General features: G+C 32.2%; 3 protein-coding genes across 4 annotated transcripts; 2 read left to right on the forward strand and 1 right to left on the reverse strand.

Annotated features, from left to right (window-relative positions):
* The first annotated feature begins 124 nt into the window (after positions 1 to 124).
* On the forward strand, positions 125 to 11320 carry LOC142976630 (solute carrier family 25 protein Shawn-like). Of its 2 annotated transcripts, none has more exons than XM_076120101.1 (9): positions 125 to 324; positions 405 to 565; positions 660 to 822; positions 4934 to 5056; positions 5874 to 5972; positions 6341 to 6447; positions 8485 to 8566; positions 9255 to 9465; positions 10556 to 11320. In XM_076120101.1, exons 1-9 carry the CDS (start codon positions 231 to 233, stop codon positions 10608 to 10610), a joined length of 1095 nt encoding a protein of 364 aa, XP_075976216.1. In that variant the 5' UTR covers positions 125 to 230; the 3' UTR covers positions 10611 to 11320. The 2 variants fall into 2 exon arrangements, with proteins under 2 accessions (XP_075976216.1, XP_075976217.1); XM_076120102.1 differs by having other exon boundaries at positions 9267 to 9465.
* Positions 11321 to 11845: 525 nt separating this feature from the next.
* On the reverse strand, positions 11846 to 12325 carry LOC142976508 (U6 snRNA-associated Sm-like protein LSm8). Its single transcript, XM_076119917.1, has one exon. It carries the CDS (start codon positions 12177 to 12179, stop codon positions 11889 to 11891), a length of 291 nt encoding a protein of 96 aa, XP_075976032.1. The 5' UTR covers positions 12180 to 12325; the 3' UTR covers positions 11846 to 11888.
* Positions 12326 to 12557: 232 nt separating this feature from the next.
* Positions 12558 to 13499, forward strand: LOC142976554 (putative peptidyl-tRNA hydrolase PTRHD1). The gene is made up of 2 exons (XM_076119985.1): positions 12558 to 12949; positions 13237 to 13499. Exons 1-2 carry the CDS (start codon positions 12761 to 12763, stop codon positions 13426 to 13428), a joined length of 381 nt encoding a protein of 126 aa, XP_075976100.1. The 5' UTR covers positions 12558 to 12760; the 3' UTR covers positions 13429 to 13499.
* The last annotated feature ends 7572 nt before the right edge of the window (positions 13500 to 21071 follow it).

Raw genomic sequence — 21071 nt, forward strand, 5'->3', positions numbered from 1 at the left:
TTGTTCACTACATTATTCGTTTAGTCGATAATTCAGCGACAGCCTATTTATAGAATTGTCTTTGAAGTCTATGAATGGAATATTTTGACATAACTGACAGTGACATAATCATCTGACAGTCAGTCGTAAAAAAACATTGGTTTGCTACCGAAGTGTAGTGTAAATATCGTTTCGATCCGGATGTGTGTCGTGTTTGATTATAATTAATTGTTAGAAAAGAAGCCGATGCCATGATGATTCGTGAAGATGACCCTCAGTTTCGAATTACCCCTTTCCAACAAATGGCATCGGCATGTTCCGGTGCCCTTATAACCTCGTTGTTCAGTAAGTCATAATTTGTCTAATGTTTTTCTTTAGGAGTTATGCGGAAGTGGAAAATTAAGAACAATGTGTGGTGTTTACAGTGACTCCTCTGGATGTAGTGAAAATCAGGTTACAAGCTCAGCAAAAGGCATTACTCTCGAATAAATGTTACCTCTATTGCAATGGTCTTATGGAACACCTATGTCCCTGTGGAGACTCAGCGTGGATACCACGACCACGTTTGCACTTTCATGGCACATTTGTAAGTTTTCTTTACTTTATTTCTTGATATAACAGTAGTATATAATCAGCTATTTTATGTAACAGATTTCTCTAGAAGATTTGTATGGTTTCAGGACGCATTTTATAAAATAGCGAAGATTGAAGGTGTTCCAGCGTTATGGTCTGGTCTAAGTCCTACTCTAGTTCTAGCTGTTCCATGTACTGTTATTTACTTTGTATCTTATGAACAATTGAGAGTTAGGATGAAAACATATTATAATAATTCTACCAAAGACAGTAAGTACTGAAATTGTTTACATATTTTAATGTGAAAGGAAATATTTGTTATTGTTATGTTTCATTACGTATAGGTACTACCTTGGTATTAAAACAAGCATTGTACTTATCAATGTTTATATTCTGACAAGCTAAGCCTGGAAATATTTCACATTTATTACTGCCAATATAAACATTCATTTTAGAGTAAGATCCCAGAGCTGCCAGACCTACGTCATTTTAGCAAAGCTGAAATTTTGAGGATTGTTAGTATATAGGGTCTGTTAAGAGGTATGCACATCCACTACCTTGAAAGCGGGGCCGTTTCTGAGGTAGCGCGGAGTGAAGGTGCGTAAAAAACGACCCAACCTACGTTATAGTAGCAAAGTTGGTTTTCAGATATGTTATTAATAATATTATGTAGAATTAAAATTGACTATTGCCAGACCGTTTCCCGGGGCCATTACTTCTGCCAGACGCCTTAAATGTTATTAAAAAATGAGGTCAACTACGTCATAGTAGCAAGCCTAAATTTTATATATGTTATTAAAGGCACAATTTTAAGACCACCTGTATGCGGACAGACCATTCCGCAGGGCCCTTCGTCCCCTAGACGCCATTAAACTTTCCCTATGAGTGCGAGATTAAGAGCATTATTCATACGCATAAATGAAAAACAATTGAATTAAAAAAATAAAAATTGAAAAATTATTGAATACTAGCTGACCCGCGCATCTTTGCTTGCGTCACTTAAGAGAAATAGGTCAAAATGTTACATAAACGGGTTATGTAACATTTTTCACTGGTACTCTGCTCCTATTGGTCGTAGCGTGATGATATATAGCTTATAGCTTTTCTCAATAAATAGGCTATCCAACAGTAACATATTTTTTTATTCGCACCAGTAGTTCCTGAGATTAGCGCGTTCACACAAACAAACAAACTTCTCAGCTTTATAAAATTAGTATAGATTAAAAGTACTTGGAATGTTTAGGAAGATAAGTAACATTATTTTGGGAATTATTTTAAAAATAGATATGGTTTACACTATTCACAAAAATTATGAAAAAAAAATTGTAGTCATTCATCATCATCATCATTATCTGAGCTCTTACTTCCCTCATCAAATTGAATATTTATCATCTCCACCATCGTCTTCATTGTTACTTGAATTCTCTGTAAAAAAAAATGTAGGTAATGATGTTGAAAACTTACCTCCTTGTAAATCTGAATTGCTTCAACAATTTCGACGAGCAAATTATATTGCGGGTGTCTGGAGTAATGCTCATATAAAGCGTCCTAGCATTTTAAGCCCAGCAAATAAAGGGTGGGTTCTAAAGGATAACCATTATCATTTTAAGTGGTTTGATGGTGACCAATTGCCAAGTTTCGTAAGCGAATCACTTGAAAACGAATTAGGTATTTTATTTTAACTATAAATTATTTCAATATACCTACTTGTAACTGTTTTCAACATCATTACCTACATTTTTTTTTACAGAGAATTCAAGTAACAATGAAGACGATGGTGGAGATGATAAATATTCAATTTGATGAGGGAAGTAAGAGCTCAGATAATGATGATGATGATGAATGACTACAATTTTTTTTTCATAATTTTTGTGAATAGTGTAAACCATATCTATTTTTAAAATAATTCCCAAAATAATGTTACTTATCTTCCTAAACATTCCAAGTACTTTTAATCTATACTAATTTTATAAAGCTGAGAAGTTTGTTTGTTTGTGTGAACGCGCTAATCTCAGGAACTACTGGTGCGAATAAAAAAATATGTTACTGTTGGATAGCCTATTTATTGAGAAAAGCTATAAGCTATATATCATCACGCTACGACCAATAGGAGCAGAGTACCAGTGAAAAATGTTACATAACCCGTTTATGTAACATTTTGACCTATTTCTCTTAAGTGACGCAAGCAAAGATGCGCGGGTCAGCTAGTATTCAATAATTTTTCAATTTTTATTTTTTTAATTCAATTGTTTTTCATTTATGCGTATTATTAATGCTCTTACTCTCGCACTCATAGGGAAAGTTTAATGGCGTCTAGGGGACGAAGGGAACTGCGGAATGGTCTGTCCGCATACAGGGGGTCTTAAAATTGTGCCTTTAATAACATATATAAAATTTAGGCTTGCTACTATGACGTAGTTGACCTCATTTTTTAATAACATTTAAGGCGTCTGGCAGAAGTAATGGCCCCGGGAAACGGTCTGGCAATAGTCAATTTTAATTCTACATAATATCATTAATAACATATCTGAAAACCAACTTTGCTACTATAACGTAGGTTGGGTCGTTTTTTACGCACCTTCACTCCGCGCTACCTCAGAAACGGCCCCGCTTTCAAGGTAGTGGATGTGCATACCTCTTAACAGACCCTTTATACTAACAATCCTCAAAATTTCAGCTTTGCTAAAATGACGTAGGTCTGGCAGCTCTGGGATCTTGGTCCATTACATAACTTGAATATTCATATGTCTATAAGTAAAATGTCATATCAACTTTCACTTCTTACAACATCAACTCAAACAAGGAATAAATACCTTTTAGAATACTAAAAACTTATTAGATATTTTTTAATACTTATGCAATTTATTTCTTACTAACATTAAACATTGATTTAATAACCAATTATTTATAAATAACAATAGACTATCGCAACACACATACAAAAATGTATAAATTCATGCAAGTACACATACATACATAGATCTTTCAAAGTTGTTTACATCTGTTACCTTGAATTCAAGGTTGCAGTTTTGCCAACATAATACTTATGACATAACAGGTTTTTACTAAAAGGGATTCATTATATTAGCATTTGTACTAGATGTCTGATTTCACTCACTTTTCCTTCATTTAGGAGTCATGTTAGGAGATGATTTCAATATTGCCAATACAAATGTAGCAAAGAGATCATCCTTGTGTTTTCAGTACCAAATGATTAATTACTGTTGCAAAAATCTATTGCTTTGTTTATAATAAGATTTAGTATAGGGGTTAGTTGCAGACGTTTTAAACTTAAATGGTTATGTAGCTAAGTGATCTGGGGATTTGTGAAATAGGGTGTCAATAATTTGGACTTGTTATACAGATTTCTATAAAAGTATAATCCAATTACTTTGAAATATGAATGACATACATATTGTAAATCTTATCTTTGATACATAAGTGTTCAAAACTACTTCCTCATTGTGTCTTGACCAGAATTAATAATGATTATAGACGGACAATAATAAAGGCTACAAAAAAATACTTATCAAAATCCTTCATTTAAAAAGTTTGACTTTGTTAACTTATAAAGGAAGTGATCAGAATTCTATTAATCCCTGCCCAATTGTTTTCATTTACATAGTTTAACATGAACTAACTATCGCCCTTGACATTGTCTATATAGAAAGATTTCCTGTTTGTTATGTTTTCTACTTGTAAAGGGAATTTAATTTATAGAAAAAAAAATCATTGGTTTCTGAACTTCATACCTACATGTTATAATTTTTAAATAAAATTTTGTAGAAGCAGCTACACTCAAAAATCCAAAAAAAACTTCCTTAACTGAAATAATCTTTGAAAAATACTATTATCTTCTCAAAAATAAAAACAAATGGTATCAAAATGTCATTAGGTCATACAGGTTTTTATCTGTATTATTTCTCAAGTGCCTAATGTAAACAAAGGATGTTTATTTTTTAACAAAATAAATACAGACAGTCAGATAAGTCTTTGTTTAGTTGAATATGAGATTATTATTATGAAGATGATGTTTTGACAAGAGATTTGGCTTATACATAATGCATGTACTTAAATGGATTGAATATTATAATACTTACTTGATTCTTATAGGAAACTGTTTTACTTATTTCCCCAAAAAGGACACTAGTCTTAATACTAGTTAATTACAATAATTTAAAAAAAATTAAGATTTTTAACCATACTTTCTTTATTTTAAATAAGTAATAGTTAAGTGTAATCTTTAAAGAAACTGTGTTCCATCTGCTTTAAATATCTTTCAGTTAATTTTATTTGTTCTGCATGATACATTTTTCAATTCAGGAGTTCAGTTAGTATTGTCTTGATCAATATTCTCCATTGTTTCTGTTTTTATTTACAGTGGGTCAGCCAATGTGGATACCATTGATATCAGGAGCAACCGCCAGAACAATAGCAGTTACCATAGTCAGCCCCCTAGAACTTATTAGAACTAAGATGCAGTCCAAAAAGTTAACTTATGCAGGTATGTCTAACAAATTCTATGTACCAAATTAAATAGAAATTGTACTTAAAAATGACAATTTAAGTTTATTTATGTCCACTGCTTGGCAAAGGTTTCTTCCTGAAAAGAGAAATGAATTAGGCCTTGATTCCTCCAGTTTCACCAAGCAAGGACTTTACATGAGTTTAAGAACCCTTATTCATGCAAGATTGCATCACTATGTTTTCCTTTACCATTAGTACAAGATTGTTATTGACTACCCTACAATGACTTTATACTTATTGTAATAGTAACAGAATAATATGCCAATACATTAAATAAGACCTTTGCTCAGAAGTGTGTCTTAATATCATGCAAAAAATCTGCTCATCATCATCATCATCATTCACTACCCATGTTACTAAAATCTGTACCTACTGTATGATAATCATAGTACATGATCTAGTTATCTAATAGAAAATATGATTAAGAAATAGGTGTTCAGTATTGCATCATTTCCATATTGTTGATACTGTGACTACATATGAAATGATATAGCAGTTTTCACAGTTTCAAGTTATTGCTATTGAAGCTATTATTTATTACCTAGATAAGAAGTTTGCAATGTTTTCTTGAAGAAAACTTGTTTAGCGATAAATTTATTTTACTTTCTCAAGAGAGTAGTGAAAAACAAATGATGTTCATCACATTTAAAGTTATGTTTACTGGATTACATTATTGTTATTACAAAGGAATATTCGATATTGTTATATACCAAGTAATTAGTATCTAGATGATTTTGAATTTTTTTATTCATAATTAGCATGAAAGTATGACAGTGTAAATTTTTTGTTTTCAGAAATTACTACAGCTTTACGTATGGTTGTCAAAAACGAAGGTTACAGAGGAGTCTTTCGTGGATTAGGATCTACTTTGTTAAGAGATGTACCATTCTCAGGTAAATATACACTTCAAAACGGTTAATACCATATAGGAAGAATGTTGTATTTCCTTTGCCACTATTGTCCTTTTGTTGTTTGCAAAAAAAAAGTTAAAGGAAGGAAAAATGTATAATGCATTTCCTTTGCCATCATATTTCCTTCCAATACTTAAAAAAAATGTAAGGATTCATAATGTTCAGAATATTAGCTCTTAGTTATAAATATAACAGAATGTAGTTCATTGATGGACAAAGACCTCAGTTTCACGGAAGCATCAGTTTTTCAGGCTCTTTATAAATAAACATGACTGGCGAAATTTACAAAAGCGGAAATATTTGCCAAATTACAAATGTGTGATTCATATCGTTCTTTGTTATACTTACAGGTATATATTGGACGACATTTGAATCAACAAAGAAGGCATTTAATAAACCAGACTCGGAAAAGAATACATTTTTGTTTAATTTCTTCTGTGGATCTGTTGCTGGCAGCGTAAGTATAAATAACTAGCTGACCCGCGCAACTTCGCTTGCGTCACTTAAGAGAATGGGTCAAAATTTTCCCCATTTTTGTAACATTTTTCGTTGCTACTCCGCTCCTAACGACCGTAGCGTGATGTTATATAGCCTATAGCCTTCCTCGATAAATGGGCTTTCTAACACTGAAAGAATTTTTCAAATCGGACCAGTAGTTCCTGAGATTAGCGTGTTCAAACAAACAAACAAACAATCTCTTCAGCTTTATTATATTAGTATAGATTTTATTCAAAACAAATATTTCAAAAAGTCCATTTGTTGTTCCTTTTCTGGATAAAGATCCTTTGTCAGTATGTAAGTAGGTACATACTGACAAAGGTACCTACATAAGGATATGGACATACAAAATCTTAGATTCCTTTGTTCAATATCTTAATTTTATTGATGCTTTTACAGCTTATAAAAATATTCAGAGAGTAGGTACCTGGTACCTACTTAATAAGTGATACTTAATTTGATAGCAAAATACCCATAAGCATAAGCATACCCATATTTGTCACCCAGCAGTTGTTGGCTGAAATACTTGCTCGAATGTAGTCCAAACACTAGAAACTCGGAGAGAAAATATCTGAAAAGCATCCACAAATTGTACTACGAGTATGTAGGGCAACAAGTTTATGGGCAACTAAAACATACTCTTATCAGTTATATCCGAGCAGTAAAAAACAATACAGATATCGGAGCAGATAACACGATACGTGTTACTAAGGCTTTATCTAAGTTATCTAAGACATTTGTGAGACTTATGACTGGGGGGGCATTGATCAATTGAGGTTTATAGTCATGTAAATTTAGTGTTTGGTCCTTTTCCAATAATAAAACTAAATTGTGGCGTAGTTGGTGACGATTTTGGCCCCCTTTCTAAAGATTTATATCCGTACTTAATATATTATCTGTCTGATTCATCTTAATATGTTCAACAATTTTACAATGGTACCTACATATAGTGTTGTTATGAATGACATCACTATATTTATAAGGATGGTAGGATGGAACTGGGTTTTTTAACCTTTCACTTGTCAAGTTGTCAATGAATCAGGTTATTATGATTCTTACCTAATTGTTATTGAATAACTTTCCTGTGGTTTCTTAGAAATTACTTTTTTAAATTGAAGTTCCTTATTATTAATGCATAGGAAAATTCAACATATTTGTTATACGGAACTATGATTGACAAGGCTGTATTCCATAAAATCACATCGTTTTTCCTTAGGCGCTAGCAGAAATGAAATAACGCCACTTGCAACGATCCCTATAAACCTCCCATGTTTCGGTCGTATATTGTACAGATAAATGTTTGAAAAGGAACCTATTTATTACTTACCTACCTCAATCAGGAAAATGTAGGTCTATATTATTATCTACAGTAATCTGATCATAAATATTGAGCACAGTCATTCATCCTGCATGTGTTACACATCCACGTCTAAGTACCTAGTCAAATAACAACTTCCGAACTTCCGATGTATCTATGGCAATTGAACTGAATCATCACGCTAGGAAACTAAATGCATCATCTAATGATGTTATGGTCCACTCATACCGGCCGGAAAACAGTCGCATCATCGTTGAAAATGTGCGTGATCACCTTCATGTCCACGCTACCAACACGCGGGCAGTCGCTGGTTCATTACCCACACTAGAAAAAAATTATAATCCACAAAGTGAGTACGGGTCTGATTGTCTGTTTTCGGTTAAATTTTTATTTGAACCATTTATAGTTATTTCGGATTAGACTGCACTTTTGTCCATTGTTTGTATGTTTTTAAGTCTCTGCGAGATAAGACTGCTTCGTATTAAGAAGAAGACACTGATTAGCATTAACAGATCCATTTCCTTGGTACAAAAATAGATGTCGCCTAAAGACAAAAGGTGTTAATCTTGTTTGTTTCACGTCTGACACAGTTATTGGTTCACCCGTCTTTCTTACAAACGTATTTTGAATTTTATTTGTGTACAGATAAGATACAGATTAGATTGTTTGTTGTTTCAGATTGCGGCCTTCGTGACCCTTCCGTTTGACGTGGTGAAAACACACCAACAAATTGAATTAGGAGAAAAGGAAATATACACAGGTGCGCAATGTCCGATTAATATTTTGTTAGCTTTTCGCTACTCTTATGCTTGAAACAGGGATTTTAAACTTTTTTAAACGTCACAATAACAATAGGGTAGCCCTACATTACTTGATATTTCTTTAAACATTGTTACAATAACAATAAACATATCTCTTGTTATAATTGATCTAATAATTTGTCTTCATCAGAAATATGTTTCAGATATGCTTACTTTTTTCTTACTAATACCATTCTTCCATGTGGGGTAAAGAATGAATGTTCAACAATTCTAGTTTAAGCAATTTTCTGCACTCAGCTATACTAATTGTTTTCAGCTAGTAAACATTCTGCTAGTGAATCACTGAAAGTCATAACATTAGTCTATCTACCTCATTTTCTTTCTGAGCTAATTGATGTAGTGACTGCTTGTCTCTTATTTACAAAAAAATCTGCATATTAATATTCTAATTTGTTCATGCATATTGGCTGTTTTCAAAATCATGCTAGCAAAAGTAATAGTAACAAAATTAACCAACCTGCGCTTTGGAATGACTTGGCTCAATATTTTAAAATTTTGGTCTCAAATTTTAAATTTATTTCTATAGTAATTTCACTGGCCGATATCTATCACCACACTCCACAACTTATCTGCTCATTATCGGCCTACTAACTACTTCTGTTTTTGTTGATTTTGTTACTGTTTCAGATGGTAATAAAGTTCAACAGAGGGCCTCGAATATGAAGGAGATTGCTCGGACTATATACGCGAGCCACGGGTTTAGGGGTCTCTTTACAGGTCTCCTACCTAGAATATTCAAAGTAGCACCCGCCTGCGCGATTATGATCGCAACCTTCGAATACGGAAAGCAGTTTTTCCGAACATATAATACACAGAAGTACAAGGAAAAGATGCAAAGGTAATTTGGCAAGATTCATCAAAACCATGCTTCTAAATCATCAGTTAAATAAATATAAGCTATGGTTTGTTTACATCGCATCTACAACTGAGATTTCACATACCCCAGTGTCAGGATATCAAAGCTTCTATATGAAAAAATATTGTCTACATTGCAAAGGTTGGTAATACCAATAGACCACTTGCAAAATGTTGCCTACTATAAAAAAAGACTTACTCTATACATAATAAATTAATTACTAATTTGATCTGTTGATCTAGTTTCTAGTTATTTGCGTCATTGTTTGCTCATGAATAAAGTAAGAAAACAAATAAGTATTGACTTTCCGAAAAATATTTTTTTTGACAATGATATTGCATTAAATTTGCTTTAGAAAGCTTTAGTTATTAAGAAAGGAACAAACCTAGTCTATATGAGAGAAATTAAATTAAAATAGATTCAGTCTAATATTCAAAGAATTGGCTCAATGCCTGCAAGTTGTCTGCCAAGTTTCTAAAAAGTAATTCGTAGCAGTTTTTTTATTATGCATTTTTACATTTTCGAATGGATTATAATTAATTTCAGTCAAGGAATATCCATTGAAATAACTAAAGCAGATGGCAAATAAGTCAAGGTATTTTATAAAACCCATATTTATCTCCATAGTTTTGTAGTACTTTGATAATAATGTCCTCAAGCAATCAAAGTGATACAGTAGAAACTGTATTAAGATGATACAACACATAGTTAGAACTTTAAAATTAATATTTAACTAGTATATTAAATAAGTACAGTTCCTATCCATCTTCAATCAGTAACTAACTAGCTCTTACCTTATATGTATCTTTTATCTTGGTTAGATTGTAAAACAGTTTTGTATAATTTGTAAAATTTCAATATGTTCACAAAATAAGTTGTACAGTTAGTAATATTTACTGTAAAATATTATTATTTAGTTTTAAGATCCCAAGTGTTGTTAAGTAAATTATGTGTTTAGAAGTATCCTGTTTAGTTAAGTGCATCATGCCCATATGTTTCAAATTGATGTCATCAAAATTTGCATGTAATCTTATTGTGTAAGTTCCCTTATTGGTTTCTTTTTTCATTTCAGGCATCAAGAGATAATATTGATGGGACAAACATCAAGCAATAACGATTATTCCTAAACGCGTCCTAAATGATTAGGTACCTAGTTCTAGTATTTTAGATGATTAGGACACAATAAATGTGATAGAGCTGTGAAGAAGCTTGATGAGTATTTTATGGCTGTTTGTATTGTTTATGGTTACCAAATATGCACTAGAATAATAAATTCGTATCAAGATAATGGGCAATTGATTGCTTTTAGCAATGTTCAGATGATGTAGTGACAAAAGTACACACAAAGAAGTAGCAAAATTTTGTGGTATAATAAGAATTTTTATACACTTTTGTAATTGACAAGGCAGAAGTTCATAGTGCTTAAAGGTGGCAGTTTGCATCGCGACAGAGACAAGAGACCGCCACTGTAGACCTCAACCATTACATAACTAAAGGTAATGTTCCAGTGTCTCCTGTCTTTGTCTTGCGTGTATTGTTTGTAGTGGTCCCTGTCGCGGCGCAAACCGCTCTCTTGACATCAGTAGGTATTTAAAAATGTACGCTGCAATTTTGACACCCAATTTCAGCACATAAATTTACTCTAATTAATATTGTCACTCATAGTTGCCTAGTTATATTAATTACTGTGCATTGTTACAAAATTAAAATATTAGTGGTAGTATCTGAACCTGAAATGCTGTTAAGCATTGGAGATGTGTACATAAGAAATTATTGTATGTAAATATTTCAACAATGAATTTGTAAATAATGAAATAAAAGTTTTATGTTGACATTACTTTGTAGTTTTGATTTTTGGATAAGGTTTTGTGTCACAATTTACCAATTATTTGTTTAATATACCTTGACAGGCCTTATGATTTTTAGAATATTTGCAAGCTCAAGACTCACTTGAACCACACAAGGTGCTACCGCTAAATTTATAACATATCCATGGGTATGACTTGGAATTTGAGGTATCCAATATCTAATTATAATATTTTTTTTTTATAACGTAATTATGAAATTATATAAAAGACAAAAATCATGGTGGCCAGTTCCATAATAATCAACTACACTGTGCAGGACACTGTTTGCAGGGTCCATGCATGTGCACAACCTGCACAGATCTTACATAGGCTGGTAGGACAGATAACAAACTTGGCCAGTGAGAGGTCAGACACCACATCAACAGTCATGCTCTCTGAGATAAGGAGTTCTACAACCAGTTAACTCAGTCAATTACTGGGAATTACTTTTCAGATAACTTCATATTTTACTTACCAACTAGTGAATGTTTTTGTATTGAAAAGAAACACATGACTGGTATATGAAACTTATTTATTACATATTATCCTTAAAATAGACTAGTGTACAATAGATCCCAAAGGCTCTGCTTTAATGTTACCAAGGTCTAATCTGCTATCAATAGATTCATCAATTTGTCCGACGATTGCAACATTATCGCCTCGAATTATGTGGAGTCCAAGAACAACCTGCGCCACACCAGTCGATGATGAGAACACACGCTCATGGGATTCGTCTAATATTATATTTATTGTCTGGTCAAAACCTTTTAACGTTCCAATGAAGTTCCGGCCATCTGAAGTTATCACAGACACTGTTTGATTCACATAGTTCTCGAGCCCAGAAGCCATTGTCAAACGAAACGAAAATGCAGTAAATAAAAAATAACGCCAATTAGTTCAATTTGTGTTCAGATACAAGATTGCTTTTTCGAAAAGCGTTTCACGAGATTTAACTGTCAAACAAAACAACACCGCCGGCCAGACAAGTGACAGCAACTTGATATGACACTGTGAGTTCAGAAATTGCGATAGATAAAACATAAACTTCATAAATAGATGTATTTATTTTGAAATAATTACATAATAATCATACATAATATGTTGAATCAATATATTTTTACCATTTTTTTCGCAAACAAATAAATATTCTATCTTTCAATAAATAAGTAGAAGTTACGAGAATATCGTCCTTACTGTTGAAATTTGACCAGCTGATATTTTGTAGATTTGTTGACGTTTTAGTTTTTAAGGTTAGTTACTAACTGCTGTTCTGTAATACTCTTTTACTTATTGTTATTATGCTAAGGGCTTCCATTATACCACTTGATTCCAATAAACTAATCGTCCTCTAACTAGTTTACTTATAAACACACTCTTGTGCATTCAGAATTTTCTAAATTCAAAGCTTTTCTCAACTTGCTATTTCTAAAATGACGAATACAATCGTTCAGTATATTCTGTTAAGAACAGATTTACTGAAGGAATTAGGGTGGTCAATTGGAGCGGTTGTTGCTCAGGCGTGTCATGCTTCTACAGCGGTGTTACACTTGTACAAGGATGATGAACACACTATACAATATCTAAATGATATGGACAATATGCACAAAGTGGTTTTAGAGGTATGAATTGGAATTATAAAAATAATGTTGACTTTCTCTCATCACTATGGACGTAACAGTTATAATTAAATGAAATAGTGTGGACGTAGTGGTGCGGGGACCATAACAGTTCAGTTCTTACTCAGTATTACAGTAAGCAATAACTATTGTGAGACGTTGATGAATGTGTTGAAAACATTTATATCTGTATTTCTTATGTATCTGAGTAAATACTGAATAAAAAATTGAATTATTCTTGAACTTAGTAAATATCTTGCTGTTTGTTTTATAGTGTGTCATGTTTCCAGGTACCTGATGAAGCATCTTTAAACAAAGTAGCAGCAAAACTAAAAGAAAATTTTATATCACATAAACTATGGATTGAACAGCCTGAAAACATACCTACTTGTATAGCCATGAAACCATACCCTAAAGAAGAAGTAAAAAAATATGTAGGCAAATTTAAACTATTGAAACTTCAAATTAATGAAACTAAATAAGTTCCTATTTATAGTTTTAAGTGTAACAATTATTTATTAAAATAATAAATGCATTTTTATAATTATTGAAATGTTGATTTTCCTTCCTTTGGACTATAAACTAGGTACACTAGACTGCATTGTGCAAGTATAGTCTTCTTATTTTTTTATTTAAACAATTCAATATTATGTATGAACATTTTCATGTAGGTATCATGACATGTAAGCTGTCTATGCTAATGTTATTGTGTAACCGTTATAGTACCTACTATTGTCGGTATATTCTGGAGTTAAGTCTAGAATATGTTTGTTACAGATGACAACAAAAATCATGTCTGACATAAGTACCTATATGTATTTTATTCTCCACAAAAGGAACTAATTATCATCATTTTTACCATATTTATTTAAGATATTATAAGTAGGTACAGATGTTATCTAACAATAGCTTGAATCTGCCGAAATGATTGGTTCACGCGTACCTACCTACCTAATACGCGATACCTACCCAGTATAACATTAATAAGCAAGTAGTGATTAGTTGTTCATAATAAACTCGTCGATGCGAAAAAACTACCTACTTACTTAGAAAGCACCTATAGGTAGGTACATAGATACGTAGCTCTCTTTCACAAAATTTGTTAATTTTAAGGAAAATATTTTAATGGAATACCTACCCACTTGCCAGGTTCATGCGGGCTTTTGTTTTTCAAATACCTACTGAATACAAAGAGCATTATATTCTATAGGCTGATGAACTGCGAATGCCATTAGAATTTAAATTACGCCTTGAAACGACAAAGAGTTCGACACTTTCCATTTTCTGTTACCGTACTCAGTATATTTCGATATTTGAATAATAAAGACCCGTCTGTATTTACAGCAACAGTAGCACTGTCTGGGACATAATCACGAGGTTTTCGGTTCGATTTCCTGGTCAGGCATTTGTTTCGTAAATTTTATATAAAAAATCTCAATAGGTAGGTAGGTAGGTACCTACATACTAATAGTCCGAAATCTGGTGGTAGGTACTTACTAATTGCTGGAAATTGGCGGCCATAAACTTGAGAATAAGAGATGCGTTGTTACAAAATAGGAAGTCAAATAAGTTTAAGTGTGCCTCGTTGAAGGTTACAGGTTTCCGGTATGGTATTATATTGCCTTACTTGTCAATAAAAGACGCACCTTAGAGTTCAATAGTTCAAAGTCATCAAAGGCAATGTGTACGTGAACCTCCAAAGGTTCTCTGCCAAAATTTACGCTTAGTATTCCTTAGCGTAGTTGACCTACCTATCTACCTAGTTTTATTTTATAGCGTTCCTTGTATAAATAATAGAACCTAATTTTTATTTAACTTAATATTATTTACGCACCATTTAAATAAGTTATCATAGCTATATATGAATGTAATGTATGTATGTAATAGGTACCTAGGTACATACTACCTATCTACATTCTACAAGCTATTACTACGTGTTTGGCACAGCTTCGACCTCCGGGTTGATACGTGGCCAATATCTAGTAAATCATAAAAATGTTTAGGACTGGTCGCATCAAGCTCCTAGTACCTACCTACCTGTTGAAATATAAAATGTTGAAAACTGATGATCATCCAGTTTGGATGACCACCAGAAGTCACGCTATGCAGCTTATGAACTTTAATTGTAGGTAATGTAAGTAGGTATATTTTAAAAATGAAGCACAAATTATCCCTTTATTGTGGTGGTATTTCTCTCACACGGATAGCAAGGACGGCTCAATAGGAGCTGTATGGCGCTCCAGCAAAATCTAGACCGTTTCAGCACGTCCAGCCTCATCGCTGTAATTCGTTTTTGGATATCCAAACCTACCTGCATAAGGATGTATAACGTGGAGTACCTATCCAAGTGGAAACATAAGAACAAGCAAATATAAATGTAAAAACTTATTAAGAACGTAATTTCCTCACCAACCAAGGATTTTTGATGATGTTATTCATTATTCGATTTTTGCACTAGATTTCTCTAATTAATTCGGATTACTTTCGAAATGGCGGTTTACGTAATTAGCGATGTATATTTTTAGTCATGGCAAAATATTTGCGGTTTGACCAAACAGAACTTGTTTTAAGAATAGCAATACCTAAATATTTCCGTGATATTTAATTATAGATATTTTTTTATTTATTTTGGTGAAAGTTTTTATCCGCCTGTGTTCAGTCTAAAAATACTATTAAATCACATTCACATCACATCACATCAATTAGCATTTGTAATTGATAAAGTAGGTACAATAATTAAGTAGGTACATTAAACTACACAGGTTGTCGAATCGGAAAATAACAATAGGTACTGTTAAAAACTAAACAAAACTTTTAAATCATTTATTATAGCATAAGTTCGAATAACAATACTTGTTTTTATCACGGAATCTCTATATAATCCAGTCTGCATACCACTAGTTTGAGTTTTATAACAACTTAATTACAGGTAGGTAGGTATATCTAATTATTTCTGCGCAAAAAGTAATTAAGTTAATACGTCATTCATAGAAGGTCATTAGACTAGAGTTGAAACTTTTTCTGTCTGCTAACTTACAGAGCTAAGGAGCATGGAACATTAAAAGTAAAATTTTAATCCTTCTAATATTCATTAAGTGAAAGTTAGTGTGGATGGATGTATAAACCTAGATAATAATATGTATGTATGTTGTTAGTTATTCTTCCACGAAACAACTACTGGACTGACTTGGATGGAATTTAGAACCACCTGGATAGTAGGGTAAAAATTATCCTATGTTACCATACTTTTTAACCTGGGAAATCTTTTCACGCGGACGAAGTCGCTACAGACAGAAGCTATAGCTATTATCTAGATAGGTACTTATAACTGCACACGACTTCACGCGTGTGGGTTCAAGGGTGGGCTACAGGTTTGATACGTCAAACATAAGAGTAGGTATAGGTATACGTCTATCAATCTGTCAATCATTAGACACGACAAGGTAAATTGACCTACAGCTATACCTACTTACTTATACATAGTCGCTAGTCATATGACAATAAGTTAGGTTACAGTAAAAAGTAAGTATAACCAGACAGACATAAGTTCGCCAAGCAACGCAATAATTCTTACAATAATAACGTGTGGAAATCGAACCCAAGACACTTGGCAAACACCCGCTTAACTCTGTAGTGGTATTTTAAAACAATGGATATACATACTCGTAATATCAATATGTTACTCGCGATCCTTTTATTTTGAATACCAATCTTAAAAGGTAACAGGAAAATAATGTGTTCTGAATCTAGAGTAACTTACCATCTTGCCTTGAAATCCCCGGACATAGACATAGACATAGACATAGACATAGACATATATTTATTGCATCATAAAAACTGTGTACAATAGTTGTTACATTATTATAATTATAATAGTTTCAACAGTTACCCATTTCGGGTGTTGCAAATTTTTAGGGGTACATTTACTTATTATTCTATCTTATATAATATAATATTTTGTATTACTATAATAAGTTACACACTATTTAAACTGTTTCAGTTTCGAAAAACTCGCGAAGGGTATAAAAAACATGTGACACTAGCCATCTCTTCAGAGTATTTTTGAACATCTTTCCGTTTAAGCTTTTGATGCTCACAGGAAGGTGATTAAAGACGCGAATAGCTGTGATATAAGTACTCTTATGATATATAACATTATTTATGATAGGCAAATTTATATTGTATTTATATTTATTTCTTATGTTTGTTCTCGTGTTAGACTTAAAATTAAATATTTCAGTATTACCTTTTACAAATAGACATAATTCTAATATATATATTCCTGTAAGTGTAAGTAGACCCTTATCTTTAAATACAGTTCTAAGGGACTCAGTGGGTTGAATATTATATATAATTCTTAAACATTTTTTTTGCAAAAGAAATGTCGACTGTATGCTGGTGGAATTTGCCCAGTATATTACACCGTATGTCAGTAGCGGATAAACATAACCGAAATAAGCAGACATAGCTATAGAAATAGATGTAGTTTCAATTAATATGGATATTACGTAGCAGTAGCTGGAGATTTTTTTATTTATTTTATGGAGATGATCTTTCCAATTTAGGTGTTGATCTAGTGTGATCCCTAAGAAATTTATTTGACTGACTTCTTCTATTTTTGTATCATGTTCGTTTATGTTTAAGGATATTGATTTAGTGTTGTAGTTTCTAAATTGCATTATTTTGGTTTTTGTTAGGTTAACTTTGAGATTAATAGTGCTAAGCCAATTTGTTACTGTGTATAGAGTATTGTTTATTTCGCTTTCGAATTCTTGATCGCTTAGGTTGATATTAGAGATGAAAATAGTGGCGTCGTCAGCGTACATGATACATGGGTGTCTTGTTATGTTGGGGAGCTCATTGATATATATAAGGAATAAAAGTGGACCAAGGATACTACCTTGTGGTACACCTAATAACATATTTTCAAAATTTGACTGAGTTTTAGTCATTGTTTTCGTAGAAGTATCGTAGAATTCTATCTCTGTAGCCTGCCATCGATTGCTTAGATATGATTCGATTAGTTTTAATGCTATCCCTCGTATACCTATATTATCTAGCTGATTATATAAAACATCATATTTCACACAGTCGAAAGCTTTCGACATATCTAGAAACAGCGCGCAGCATCGCCGTTTATTATTTATACTATCCCATATATTCTGAAAAAGTTTAAATATGGCTAGAGATGTAGTTTTTCTTTTTTGAAACCCGAATTGGTTGACATTCAATATGTCATTACTAGATAAAAAATTGCTCAGTCTATTATGAATTACTTTTTCAAATATCTTTGAGAAACCTGGCAACAAAGCAATCGGCCTATAATTGTTAAGGTCGTGCCTTGGGCCTTTTTTATATAGTGGCTTTATAATGGCTGTCTTTAATTTATCGGGATAAACTCCTGTTTCAAGCATGATATTTATTATATGTACTAGAGCATCCACTGTATATTCTATGCTTATTTTTATAATATTTATAGGAATGTTATCGTAACCAGTACTAGTCTTATTCTTTAAATTTCTTACTATTGTAATAATTTCTTCACTATCTACCGGGAATAAGAATATACTATTTATATTATTATTTATCTCAGATGTATATGTTGTCTGACTGCAAACCTTGTAATTTTGAGTTATGTATAAATTGTTGAAAGATGTTGCTATATCCTCAGGTGATGTGATAGTGTTCTCATTGTAAATTATTTTATCTATAGTAGTTCTAATTTCATTTGTCGACTGAGTTTGTCTTTTTATTAGGTTCCAACTTGCTTTTGTGATATTTTCACTGTCATTGACATATTTGATATTAGAAAGCTGTTTAGATTGTTTTGTGACTCGCTTAAATATTTTGCAGTACTTTTTATAATTAAGTTTAAGTGGAGGATTGTTGTTTAGTTTAGTACGCACGTAAAGTTTTCTTTTGTTTTTACTAGAGATTACAATACCTTTGGTTTTCCATGTTGTTTTCGCTTTATGGCAAATTTTTATATGTTCTAGTGGAAAACATAAATTAAATAACATGCAAAACATTTCGCTAAATTCATTGTATGCTAAATTTGCGTCATTCTCTTCGAAAACTTCACTAAAACTTATTTGAGATAGATATTTTAAGAATAATTCAGTGTGATACTTGTTAAGTATACGTTTTTCTACGTACCAATATTTTTCTCTAAAGCTTAAACTACATGGTATTATCACAGCTTGGCCTGTATGATCTGAAAGGCCTAAGTCCCAAACTTCAGATTTACATTTTTTATGGTTGGTAATTATATTGTCTATACAGGTAGCGGAGTGATGGGTAATCCTCGTAGGCTTATCAATTGTCAAGTGTACATTGTATTTTTTTAGTAGGTTTATGAAATCTATACTTCTAGTATTTACAGTTAAAGTGTCTATGTTGAAATCTCCCAAAATAAATATTTTTTTGTGTAACTTTCGAGATCTAACAGTTAACTTTAATAACATTAATTCTAGCTTATACATAAATGTTTCTAAACTACTGTTTGGTGTTCTATATAGACATACAATGATCCAGTTCATTTCTTGAATAGCAATACCACAACATTCAAAGTGCTGTTCTACCGAAAGTTCTGTAATCCAGTCAATTTTCTGAGCACAAAGGGAGTTTTTTACATAGATACATACTCCTCCCCTATGTTTATTTCTTCTAGAAAAGTGTGCTGCTGCCCTGTAACCAGACAATTTCAAGCTGTCTGCGTTATCATCTTTGAAAAAGGTTTCACTTAGACATAGTACATCTACATTTTTTAAAGAAAGAATAATTTCTAATTCATTCAGTTTAGATCTTAAACCCTGTATATTGTTATGAAATATTATGAATTTGTTATTAGGAACGAAAAAACTCTGAATCAGGATCAGTTTGAACACCAATATTATCTAAAGTACTAATATTTTGTTGACAGAATGAATCAGTTTGTGTACCCACTGAAATAACATTAATTTTTTTAGCATTACATAATAAATTACTATTGTTTAGTGTCTTTGACTGCAAATATTGTTGATGTTTATAATTGTAGTAAACATGTAGTATGTGCCTTACTATGTGTCTTGACATGGAAACATTGTACAATTGAGTAGGTACTTCATAATCTGATTTTACAAAAGTACAGTGGGAAAACTGCGAGCCAACATGGTTAAGTAACTGATTTAATTTTGATTCATTTAGAAACTTATTACGTTTTACACTACATAGCAAAACATTAGTATGTAATAGCCTACCAATACAGTTATATAGAGATGATTGTAAATGAAGTGGGTTTTTATCATTATTACCACATAAGATCACTACAAAGTCTTGTTTGCTAAAGTCTTTACACACATTTTCACAGGATTCTAGAAGTTTATCGCTAGTTGCTCCAGGTTTGCTGATGCAGGTCACTAAGTATGAAGATCCTGATATGTTTTGTGTAATTTTTCTTAAGCTAGATCCATAATTGGAAAAATAGACACAAATTATGAGCTGTTATTATTGTTGTTTCATGTACCTAATAGCTCTATTAGGTCTCTATGTTGTAAAACGCGTGCAAGCCTTCAATTACATCGTTATTTTTATACTCTATGTTAGTAATTCAGTTATATGTTAAATCATAATGAATTTCAAGGCTTACTACAAAACCGTGATTGACCGTGAGTGTGCCGATATGGTAACGGCCAGACTAGCTAAAGGAGTTCACGCGTCATGTTATGAATAGATGAAATCTTTAAACTGCTTATAGCACTAGCGTTTCTGACCGTATCCCTTAGATGTTAGGGCTTTGAAAATGTTTTAGTTCCAGTAGGTAAGGGATTATTTCACGTAATATTTGACACATCTAGATGGTATAACGATGTTTTTGAAGTTTTAAGAGTTTCATAGTAGAGTCAATAGTTCAATGCACTTACTTTATTATATCATACTTAGGTATTCTCGGTCCAACTTACTGCACAACAGGTATTGAATATACATGTGTTGATTGTAATTCTATATTAAAAAATATAGGACACCCTGTCTTTTTACATCTGCAAATATTTTTTCTCACTAATATATTTTATTCACGACACACACCTGCAAGTTGTTTATATATTTATCTGCTTATTTAAATTGGTAAAAGTAAAAGGAGACATAA

The sequence above is a fragment of the Anticarsia gemmatalis genome, chromosome 11 (assembly GCF_050436995.1).
Source record: "Anticarsia gemmatalis isolate Benzon Research Colony breed Stoneville strain chromosome 11, ilAntGemm2 primary, whole genome shotgun sequence".
NCBI lineage: Eukaryota > Metazoa > Arthropoda > Insecta > Lepidoptera > Erebidae > Anticarsia > Anticarsia gemmatalis.